Source organism: Ursus americanus, chromosome 8 (genome assembly GCF_024610735.1).
Source record: "Ursus americanus isolate L20-20 chromosome 8, mUrsAme1.1.p, whole genome shotgun sequence".
NCBI lineage: Eukaryota > Metazoa > Chordata > Mammalia > Carnivora > Ursidae > Ursus > Ursus americanus.
The window spans coordinates 14,736,291-14,749,020 of NC_142134.1; the positions used below are offsets into that span (position 1 = coordinate 14,736,291).

At 39.0% G+C, this 12,730-nt stretch overlaps 1 protein-coding gene across 1 annotated transcript in view; it reads right to left on the reverse strand.

Moving 5' to 3' along the window:
• The window catches only part of PKD2 (polycystin 2, transient receptor potential cation channel), a 52,795-nt gene that overhangs the window by 36,730 nt on the left and 3,335 nt on the right, over positions 1 to 12,730 (reverse strand). The window contains exon 2 of the mRNA XM_045791618.2: positions 7,411 to 7,524. Coding sequence (XP_045647574.1) covers positions 7,411 to 7,524 — 114 coding nt within the window. The remainder of the gene's footprint in view (positions 1 to 7,410; positions 7,525 to 12,730) is intronic.

Sequence of the window (12,730 nt, forward strand, 5' to 3'; positions counted from 1 at the left end):
GGAATAGTTCTGGGTTAGTGAGCAAGAAGTACTAGTAAACAGAAACGAGAATGGGCCAAGCTGTCAACATTTGGTAAGAACATCCATGTGGCATCTCTGAGATGTGCCTAACAGCATCCCTTCTTCCCTCCCTATGCTGACAAGATGAATGCATAAACAAGTTTGACAACGCAGGGTGACGAGTGTGGTGATGGAGGTGGGCCCAGGACTTCAGCACAGCTCAGGGTAAGGGCTAGTGGATAAGGCTTCTCAACGGATCTGCCTCTTGAGCTGATCTTGAGGGATGAGGAAGAACTGAATAGACCAAGAAGAGGTGACAGCCTAGGCCAAGGCCTTTTTGGGACTCAGGGTGGCTTGATGTGGTAGAAGTAACAGGTGTTCACAGAGAGTGGCAGGTCTGAAGAAGTAAGTAAAGACTGTATAATGAAGTGCACTTTATTATGTAACGATTTTAAACTTCATCTTGAAAGTGAGTTGATTATAGCATGTTAAATGGAAGACTGACCTGGATTAATCTGGTTTCAGAGACAACAGTCTGGAGGCAGTACCTGGGAGTCCTACTAAAAGATCTAAAAAGATCCCAACCAATCTGTGGTCTAATGGTGTTGAGTCATCTTCTTAAAATTTAAATAAATCATGTCACTCCCCTACTTAAAATCCCAGCTTCCTCCAGTAAACCCCTAACCAAAGCCTACCAGACCTATAGGGTCTGGCCCCTGACTACCTTTCCATCCTCATCTGATGGTACTCTCTCTAGTAACTGTCTTCACTCAGCTTCTGGAATGTTCTGAGCTCTTTCCTGCCTCAGAAACTTCACTCATGCAGTTCTCTCTTCATCCAACTGGCTCCCACTCTTGATTTAGGCCTCAGAGAGGCCTTCTTTGTAGGGGAATCCTTGTCCCCAAATGTTTTCTTTCATATTACTTCCACATTTCAGGGCAAGGCCTAAATCTGTTTTTAATTAAATTACTGAACAATTGAATGAATGAATAAATGAATAATCCAGGAGAGAGATGATAAAGGTTAAAATAGGGACAATAGTGCTTTATGAAGGAAGACAGATTTGAGAGGCACTAAAGAGGAAGCATTAAGCGGAATGATCACATGAGAAGAATGAGGGAAAGCGTCTAGAATGATGCCCAGCTTTGGAGAGAGGCATCATGTGGGTGATGTCAACATGAATGCACAGAGAGAACATGAATGAAGCAAGTTTGGATGGGAAGGATGTTTAGTGCAGGGTTAGGAATGTTAAGGATGAGATGCCTGGGAGATATACCAGTGGAGATGCCTGGTAGAAGTTGGCACAAGGTTTGTAGTTCATGAGCCAGTCTAGGGGGGGACTTGGAGTCACCACTATCAAGTACAAAAGATCACCTGAAGAGAAAACCAAAGACCCAATGGCAGAGAATACCCTGGCTAAACACGTTTCATAAAGACGAAAACTAAGAAAGTGAATAGAGCAAGAAGAAAATAGGAAGAGAGTGAGTTCTGGAAGCCAAAGAGAAGCTTCTAGAAAGCCAAATGCCATAGAAGCAAATGCCAGAGAAAGTCTGAAAACAGCCCATAAAATTTAGCAACGAAGAGGTCCCTAAGCAACTGTGGGGAGGCCTTTCAAGAGACAGAAGTGAGACAGCAGAATAAACAGGAGAGGTGAATTAAAGTCATTAAAACCTCCAAATATTTTAATCCAGTTTGGTTAAAATTGAAAGGAAATTATAAGTAACATTGTGATGGAAATCTTTGAGGGATTAAGTCTGTTGACACAAGTGGTATTGCGAATGCCCATACTGAGCTGGTTATTACTTTGTCTTTTGAAACAAGAAAGAAAGATATGTAATATTTATATATGTTATCACAAAGACATAAAGGAGAGAAAGCTATGCACATGGAGCACAGGCCATGTTTAAATTAATATTTATACAAGAACATGCATTTCTTGTCATTGTAGTTTTGTTCAATTTATTGAAAAGGACCAAGAGCTTTTCAGCCACAGGCAGTCTTTAAAAGTTACTTTCCATGGGCTGCAAGCTTCAGACTGAATGTGTTTGCTGTGGAAAGCTGCTGGAATGTTTGTCACTGGAGATTGAATTAGCTTCCCACCAACGTGATGATTAACCCAGGGACTTTGACGTCCCTGACCTAGTTATCAACAGTTCATCTGCATGAATTCTCTTGCAATTAGGAAAACTATCTTTAGCTTGGATAATCATCTTTGCAAGATTTTTACAAGTAAAATAAAATATTCATTTCTTTTTTATTGAGGTATAATTAACATACAATATTGTATAAGTTTAAGGTATACAACGTGTTGATTTGATACTATTCATATTTTCTTTCTTTCTTTTTTTTTTTTAGAATACAAGGCAAAGCCTTCTTCCAGAGATAAAGAGATAGAGACACATAGATTTCTTCTTCTAAGAGCTCTTCCTGTCCTAGGACATAACATGCTGTATTATGATTGTGTTGTTCATTTCTCCAGTTTCATTACTTTGGACGCTGGTGACTTTAAAGTTAAAGACTTTCCTTATACTAATTGATTACATGTTCTACTCTGTGAAATATGTTATATTTTCTACCCTGTAAAATATTTACTGAGGCCTTGGTATTTTTCTCAGTGCTTTGTGGGTAATAAATGTGTTAAAATATTAATCCTTTGTAATATTTCTTGTAAGTATTCTTTACAGTTGTTTTCTGCCTTTTAATCTTGTCTATTTCTTTGACATACAGAAATACCACATTTCTATGATGCTAACTCAACCAACTTTTCTTTATGATGTCCATTATTACGTTTAAAGCTAGGAAATTTGAGAAATTTTAATGGAGAGAGCAGAAAAAAAAAGAGGCAAATGTATTTTTAATCATGGATTCACCAAAGACTTCGTTTGGCTTTTCCAAAGATCTTCAATAATACTATTAATCCCTTTCTTTAAGTTCAGCATCTAAGTCACACAAAGAAATACTGTTGCTGTTTATAACAGCAACCCATATATAAGTAAGTACTTTGAGGGTGGATTCATAGCAACCTTAGGTTTCAAGTAAGAATAAATTCTAAATTATACAGAGAGTGGGATCACCTAGTCCCCATGCTATTTCTCTCCTCTGGGTTAAGCAGACTAATTTTATTTATTTATTTATTTATTTATTTATTTATTTATTTAAAGATTTTATTTATTTATTTGACAGAGAGAGACAGCCAGTGAGAGAGGGAACACAAGCAGGGGGAGTGGGAGAGGAAGAAGCAGGCTCCTAGCGGAGGAGCCTGATGTGGGGCTCGATCCCATAACGCCGGGATCACGCCCTGAGCCGAAGGCAGACGCTTAACGACTGCGCCACCCAGGTGCCCCTAAGCAGACTAATTTTAAAGACATAGGGGTTTAGAACTAACACCAACAAGATAGAAAATAGGTCTTCATGGGCACTTAGTTGCTTCAAATGAATGCCCAATTAGAACCTACCCTTCTTAGAACCTACTGATGAAACAATTCAGCCATTGTCAACTATCTCTGGGAAGAATTTTGATCTTACTAATTATATGACAGTATCCTTGGATCTTTTGGTGTATTAATCCCAATCTTCACAAAATATTTTTCTTTTTTAACTATTTTATTTATTTATTTGAGAGAGAGAGGGAAAGAGAGAGACAGAGAGGGAGAGACTGAGCAGGGGAGCAGAGGGGCAGGAGAGGGAGAAGCAGACTCTCTGCTGAGCAGGGAGTCCGACAACTCAGGGCTCGATCCCAGGACTCTGAGATCACGACCTGAGCTGAAGGCAGATGCCTAACTGAGCCACCCAGGCACCCCACATAATCTTTCAAAATAAGTATTCCACAGATGAGAAAACAAGGGCTCAGAAAGGTTAAATAACTTGCTCAAGCTTACCTAGTATATAAGTAGTGGAGCTGGGATCTGAACCCAGATCTCTGTTGATACAGAAAAATCTATACTTTTCCTACTATCCCAACTGCTTCCAGAATCCTATCTACTTCATATCAAGAGCTTCCAATATGCAAAGCATACAGCTAAGTACATTATCTCATTTACCCACAGAGTAATGTGATTGATATTACTGGTCATTTGATATTGATATTGATGGCAAGATTTTAAAACTAGTAGTTAAAAAGATGGTTTTTGAGAAATGGGAAAGGGCTCAATCACTAAGAGCCAGTAAGGCTTTGTTAGAAGTAAATCATGAGCGCTTATCCTCACAACGTTCATTTTTAATTTGGTCAACAGCCAACAGCAGAGGAATGGTGGAGTTATTCTGACAGGCATCTGAAAAAGTCTTTCTTATTACCCAATTCTTGAACATTCTGAGCTAGATGATAATATAGTTCACTGAACTCCACTCACAGAGCTTTGACTAATGGATGATGTTCTTTGACCAATCTTTTTTTGATTTATTAATTAACAGGATAAGGACATGGATGATATCAACTCTGTTGGTCCAGTGAAGCCAAGAGGAACAGCTGATACATAAGATGAATGAATCTAGATCCAAAATAATTTCAACACATGGAATGAATGAGATGAAATTTAACATAGCAGAAAGGGAAGTCCTCCACTCTGTTCCAGGAAAAAGTGTTCATATACTAGTTGGGGGACTCAGTGCTTTATCATTTTTGGTGAAGGGACTGAGGAATCATTTATGTGAAGAATCGGGTGATGGGAGGAGGCATGAACCACAGCCGTGTATCTGACTGAGGACACCCATGGCCCCATGTTCCCACTCTTTCATCATGAGGTTCCTACTGTGCTTTCAAAGGGACCTGATAAAGAGAACATGTACTGGAGGGAGTTTCTATCACATGGGTCCTGAAATGCATGTCTCCAACTACACGATCAACGTTAAAGGAACCAGAAAGGTTTAGCCTAGAGAAGACATAAGGGAGACCAAATGTTTGTCTCCACACTTCTGATGGGCTAATTGGAGAAGAACATGGAAAAGGTACTTGGTATAGGTGGGCTTGGAGCAGGGGAGCCAAGAAAGGAAATTAGACAGGATAGACTTGGCTTCATATAAGGAAGAACTTTCTAACACAGCCATAGCAAAATGAACTATTTCAAAGAAAGTCCCTTAACTTGAAACTCTTGCTCAATCAGAAACAGGAAGATTGACCATTTGAGAGGGATGCTGCAAGGGGAATTTTAGCATGTAGTGGAGGTTTGATCATATGGCTGCTAAGATCCCTTCCTAGCCAGAGATTCTACAATACTCTGAAAATAAAACTTGGCCTATGTAAAATATGTAGCCACTGATAGAAGAAAAAAAAGTGATTAGTGTGAAAAAGAACAAAAAGCATTAAAAACTCCAAAATAAACAAGAAAACACTAATTATATGACTTAAGGCATGTTTCCTAGAACTCTAGGTATTTGGTTTATTTATCTGGCCTAGTTCCCAAACTTGTCAGTGCATCAGAATACTCACTTCCCTGGGCCACATCTGGAAGGCTCTGATTTAGCAGATCTGGGCCAACTGTAATTTTTTAAAAATTCACTTGGTGATTCTGATGCTCAAGCAATTTGGAGGGCCACTGAAAACCTAGACTTACTTATAGGAATACTTATATTTTGCATAAGAAATATATATGTATGTATGTGTCTGTGTCATGCTTGAAAAAAACTTAATAATGATTCTAATCAATCTGTTAATATTTAAGGCCACTGTAGTTTAATATTTAAGCGCCTGTGTAGGGAACAAACTCTACTTCAGTATTCTAAGCTCTAACAGCTTAGAACAGAAAAATTAAAAATATCACATCTCTGGCTTTACAACTTTTAATATAATGAATAGATCTTTTCTACTTTTTCAACATTTTGATCTTAGATAGAATGTTGTAAAAATTAATGACATTCCTTCCTAAACAAATAACAGAAAAAAATCAAGAAAATGGATGTTATTCACACATACATACATTCTAGCTTAAATACTTTCTTTTTTTCTTAAGCTCCCACTTGGGATGTCTAAGTCTCAGAAAATGCAAAAAGAAGTCATTCCCTGTTAAAGCTCATTAAGAGCTTACTAGTATTAATAAAAAACTGTGTGTGGGGATAGTAAATAAAATGATACTCAATTTCTTAAAATTATAAATATTGAAACTTAAGTGTTTCCTCAATCCTTTATGTTCAACTAACAAGTTTTTAAAAAATTTTTTTAATAAATCTAATACATTTAAAAAATATTTTTAAGGAAGCTTTTTGCACTTAGTCAATTAAATTCAAGGAGGTCAATTTTATTTTATTTTAATTTAATTTTTTTAAAAAAGATTTTATTTACTTATGTGACAGAGAGACAGCCAGCGAGAGAGGGAACACAGCAGGGGAGTGGGAGAGGAAGAAGCAGGCTCCCAGCGGAGAAGCCCGATGTGGGACTCGATCCCAGCACGCTGGGATCATGCCCTGAGCCGAAGGCAGACGCTTAACGACTGCGCTACCTAGGCGCACCCAAGGAGGTCAATTTTAATGTAGTAAGAATGGTCTTATTAAATCACTGATTAAATTTTGATTCTCTCCATATAGAAAGAAGGGGACTCTTCAAAATTGGTGTTAATTTTTTAAGCATTTCTATGAATAAGTCCTTTCCCAGGGGTAGGTGAGAGGTCTTGGTTGTTATAAAGCTGCTCCTTGTCTGTTCTCATAAAGGGCTTTAGAGAGAACAGGACAGAGCTCTCATCATCCAACACCCTTTGATTCAGAGCATCAATCCATTGTCTACGACTTTCTGGACTTGGAAGCAAATGGCTTCTAAGACTTGTCCTGGCTAAGGCTTGACTCACCTCCCATCCCAGGGGATGCACGGACATACTGAAAGAAGAGAGGAAGTAGAGTACGAGGCTGGTGATTACCGAAGATTTGGAAGATATTATGAATTAGAATGAAGGAACCCACACAACAAACACATCCAGATCCAAAAGAATGGGACTTCTAATATATATATATATATATATATATATATATATATATATATATATATATCTCCGTAAAAGCAATATTAGGAGATATTATTTGTATTTCCTGAACATTAACCTTGGAACGTCATTTTGCTGAAAATAATTCTTACATTAGACTTTACGTTAATTGATGTAAAAATAGTTTCAGTGTATTTATCAGGAAACCTAATACAAAAAATCCTTTTACTTGGTTTCTTGGTATCTGGCAGGTTGCCACATGCATCTCGTAGTGAAAATGGTCATGACTGACAATGAACTGGCCAATCAGAGAATGCTGAATTTTAATCAATGTTTACCACAGAAGAGAGGAGAGAGGAGAGCTTTACCAAATTCTAAACTGAAATTGAAAATAGAGAGCTTCTGAATGAACCCCTGATGCATATACAATTCCTTTCAATTATGGTTTCGACAGGTCAAATATTTTCAAAACTTTTCCTTTAGTAGGAGGAAATGTTCTACTTACAAATGCACAAGACTATGAGAAAAAGGAGGTATGTGGCCAGCTCCCGTAAAACACTTTTCAGATACTTCTCTCGGTTAGTGTTGCTTTCTTCCATGAGTCTTGTTCCCCAGAGACCTTTAAAATAATAATGAAAAGTATGACATTTTATTGTTAAAAATCTCATGAATGGCAAAGAGGAAACATAAAATAAATAGTATAACCTTTAAGGGGGATTGTCCTGTATTTTTTTTTTTTTTTTATTGCATGCTCTGAATGTAACTAAGAGATTGTTTTAGCAGGAGTGCCTTTTTTTTTTTTTAAGATTTTATTTATTTATTTGACAGAGAGAGAGACAGCCAGCGAGAGAGGGAACACAAGCAGGGGGAGTGGGAGAGGAAGAAGCAGGCTCATAGCGGAGGAGCCTGATGTGGGGCTCGATCCCATAACGCCAAGATCACGCCCTGAGCCGAAGGCAGACGCTTAACCGCTGTGCCACCCAGGCGCCCCAGCAGGAGTGCCTTTTATTTAAGAATACATCAGCCTCTACTATCTCCCCAGATGTGCAAAACACAGGGTGACAGTCTGGTCATTGTCTAAACTCCCAATCCCATCAGAAAATGTCTTATTAGTAAAAATTTATAGAGAGAACAGGAAATGAGGGTACCCTAGAAGAACATATTAAAAAAGTACGCACATACATCTGCTCTTCCTGTGTGGGGGAGGACACAACCTGGCAACTACCTTCTCACTTAACCTAGTTAGGACATGATGTAACTCTATGGCACATGACACCTTTTGGATCACCCCTGATGAAAAGAAAGCCTGGTCAGAGCATCCTTTCACTACAGAAATATCCACCAAACTTCTAGCACGCTGGCACAAAATCTCGCTACTCTGCACCCGTCTTTCTCCTTTTAAGAAACTCAATGCTGACTGACTACCCTAAACAGGCTTAGCTTAACAGATTTGAAAAATGCTAATTAACATATCATCTTTAAGTTAAAAGCAACCATCATCCAACTTCTCCCTTTGGAGAAAGAATAAAATCAGCAACCATGCTGCATATTTTAGCAGATGGAAAAAGTGTTGGGCTGGCTGAGCAGGGATGACATAACCCTCCATGAGCTTGCTGGAGGCAGTGACCGCAGTGTTGGACTCGCTCCGCAGACAGACGTGGTGGCCAGCCAAAACCCCCATTAATGAACAGTGCGGTAAAATCACATTGCTGGTTACTTGGAAGAGCCTTAGTGTTTGCCAAAAAGGACAAACTTCTCAATCCTTTCAGTTAGATTAGGTTGACTATGAATGGCAGCCAACCTGGCCCCAGCGTTCTGCCTCACACGTTTATTCCACAGACTTTAACACCATCGATCACTGAAACTCACACAGCCACTTAAGCCACCATCAAGCCACACAGAGAACAGGGAAAAATGGCATCTCAGCTTTTATTTCATGGAAATGACTCCATGACCAGTGTTTATGTATTTTTTAAGTCTTATAATAATACATTAATTCTACTCCTAAAGCTGGGTATTTCATTTCCTTTTCTTTTTTTTTCCTCCCAAATTTCCTTTAGGAAAATCAGCATCTGAATTCAAAGACACTGTGTTACGCATTATAGGTTTCAGCACACGGAAAGTGGAGCATGACTTATGACCAGGCTTGCTTCTGCCAAGATCTGGTAGTTGTCAGGGAATTACTCACTCAGAAGAAATGCAGCAAGCAGAATGTTTGTTCGCTGAAACTCTATCATATTTAAAAATTATTACAAATTTAGATGACATGGAAAATTACAACTCAGAATAACATAGAGGCAGCCAAATATTCGGCTCAGTAGCCCTGGACGCAATCACACTATTTCTTTGGTTATATTTCTTTTGGAGACCAGGCCTAAAATATACACGTAAGTAGAGATTACCAGTCTCTTTATCATCAGCAAAGATTGTTGTCTTGCCTCAGTCGGTGATTTCACTCTTTTCCATGGTTTATAAACAATTATGCACTAAGGAGTAGTCATGGTTCTTAATATTTACAAATGGTATTGCTTGACCTATAAATAGAAAAACCAAACTCCCAGCAAATTTTATTCAAGTTAAACGTGCAATGATCTATGGCAATTTAATTCTAGCCCTTGAATGAAACATTTGAAATAAAAAGAAACAAAGTCCCCTTATTTATATTTTTATATAATATACTTTATGCATTTCATTGACTTTCTAAATTAGTGTATCTCCTTCCTCAAATATTTATCACTTTCAAAATTTCATCCAATTTCCCCACTGGGTGTGTGTGTAGGATCTGTATTAGGACATGGGGATCTCTTTACATTCTGATGAGTGAGAAATGGCTCTGTCCACAAATAGAAAAAAATTGCTGTCCTCCGGCTACTTCCCATGTTCAGCAGAGCTGATAGACAAAGAATGGTTAAAGGCAGTGTTCACGTCCAAAATGGCAGCATTCTTCAAAATCAACTGTTGTCTTTTCCCACAACTGTCCTCATCATGGTGGGAGTACATGCCCAGCATTTCAGGCACTCACACTCAGTATGTAAGATGTCTCCAGCTGTTAGGCAGAACAGGATATGAGGGGGACACCAGACCATATCCAGCTTCTCTCATGTTTAAAAAGGTGCTTGGTCAATGCCAGACCCCAAAGTTGGAGGACTTCATCTAGACAGTGTATATTCCCCTAGCCAGTGGTACTTATCAATACGAATATAGGGGAACTCTGAGATGGATCATCTGAAACACAAAAGATGTCTCAAACATCAATAATTGTGAAAAAATGCCATATATGCAACTATCTTATTCAAATACTTTCCAAACTATTATTTTGCAATATATAAAAAACATCACCGAGAGAATGATATAATGAAGTCCTATGTATCTCTCACTCAGCTTCAACAATTATCAACTCAACAACTGACCTTGATTCATCTAAACCCTCATCCACTCCTTCCCAATTTTTAAACCAATTCCAGCTATCGTATCATTTCATCTTGAATATTTCAGGTCCAGGGTTAAAAGATTCCATGTGGATCACGTGCCTCATACCAACCCCGTCCCATCTGATGTACACTAAACCCCCATGACTCATCGATCATGACAAGGTGCAATGTGGAATTTCGGAGTCAGCTGTGCTCAACTGAGGGCTCAGTCACATATGAACTGTGAGACCTTATTGAACATCATGAGCCTCCATTTCCTCAGCTGAAAATGGGATAAGAGTACCTCTTTGTGGGCTTGCTCTGGGCATTAGAAATATTATGTGTAAAGCACATAAAGTACTTGGAAGAGGCCTCCCTATAGCTCCCGAAACAGGTGCAACTCTGAAAAATGTCCCACTTTTGACATCTAGTTGGTCTAAATTTCAGAGCAGTGTAAACACCCAAATCTATACGGACTTCGATTTCACTGTGAATAGCCTAACCAAATTCTCACTGCATTTATATCATGAAAGAATTCTGGTTTTTTGTGCTCAGACACAGGTGGGCCTTGTTTAGGAAGACAAACACAATCCTCCCAAATATTTACCTCAATTGCAGAGCAACTTTAAAAAGGGAAGTGACTTTTTACTACTATCGGCCCATTTACTATAGAATATCAGTTGCCTCCTTCTACGTTATTGACTCCTGGATCTTAAATTCTGAGTCGGCCCTCTCCTGAGGTAGAGATGAGCAGATGCCATGGCTACCAGCCAGTTCTACCTGCATAGTCCAGACAGTTCATACTTGCATGCCCCACACCACACGGAGACTTTTTTCTTTGTCTAGAAACCTACTTGCCCTGTTTGGGTTAATGGTACCAAGCTAGAACAGGCCCTTTTCTTAACCCTCACATGGAGCTGGTCCACAATTCTGATGGCTTCTCCAGTCCAGCTCCCTTCTTATTTTATTTTATTTTATTTTATTTTATTTTATTTTATTTTATTTTATTTTATTTATTTAACAGAGAGAGAGACAGCCAGAGAGAGAGGGAACACAAGCAGGGGGAGTGGGAGAGAAAGAAGCAGGCTCCCAGCGGAAGAGCCCGACGTGGGGCTCGATCCCAGAACTCCAGGATCACGCCCTGAGCCAAAGGCAGACGCTTAATGACTGAGCCACTCAGGCGCCCCAGTCCAGCTTCCTTCTATCCCAGCTCACAAGCCTTGGCTGCAGCCAGTTACCCCTCTCTTGGTTAGTCCTCTCCTGACCTATTCTCCTGCCAAACAGCACTATCTGCCTCACTCCATTCTCGACATTCTTGCTAGAATCATCTTCAGATTGACTTGGGACCATACCAGCCCCCTTCTTGGAGCCTCCACGAGCTCTAACTTTTTAGAGGAAAAAGTACCAATAAGCTACAGGCTTGCTTGGTCTTACTTCTGCTACTTTTCCCTCCTTAAATTCCCCCCTCAACCTCCAAGTTTTAACTCAAGTTTCACTTCCTCTGATCTCGTCCTGTAGAGCTGGTCCTCTCTTCTTTGGGTCCCTCCCATCCCTAGGACCTCACATTGCAATTATTTACTTAATACCTGTTTCCTCTACTAAACTGAGCTCCTTGAGAGTTGGGACCTTGTATTATTCATCTTTGTAACCCTAATATACACCACAAAGGAGACTCTCACAAATGTTTGTTGACTGCACAAATTCTGTTATCAGCATAGCCTTACCACATAACCCACAGCAGCAATCCTCCCTCAAAAAAAAAATCCCCACAGCTATGGAAATACAATTAAAATGCAAATAAAAAAAGAAAAGGAAGAAGTGATGGAATGAGGTCTGGATTAAAAACAAAGGGAAAGTCACAACAGCCAAAAGGTGGAAACAAGCCACGTGTTCACCAACCGATGAATGGATAAACAAAATGAATGTTATTCATTTATTAAAGGGAATGAAATTTGCATACATACTACAACATGGATAAACCTTGAAAAATTATGCTAAGTGAAATAAGCCAGACGGTAAAGGACAAATACTGTATGATTCCACTAATATGATGTACCTAGATTAGAAAAAGTCACAGAGACAGAAAGTAGAATAGAAGTTACCAAGAGCAGGGGAATGTGGTCGTGGGTAGCGTTTCTGTTTGAAATGATGAAAAAGTTCTGGAAATGGGCAGTGATGATACAACACAGTGAATGGGAGAGGAGGTATCTATTTGTTACAGCAGCCTAGCCCACCCTGACCAATACAGCCAGTGCTTTAGGATTTCTCCAGGAAAACAAAACCCCAAAAACCCAAGCATAGATGTTTAAAATAACAAGAGATGACTTTACCAAGTTGATACATCCATAGAACACATTCAATTCTGGAAATTGAGAAAATTTGATGACTCATGTAAAGTGTCAAATTTTATTTTTG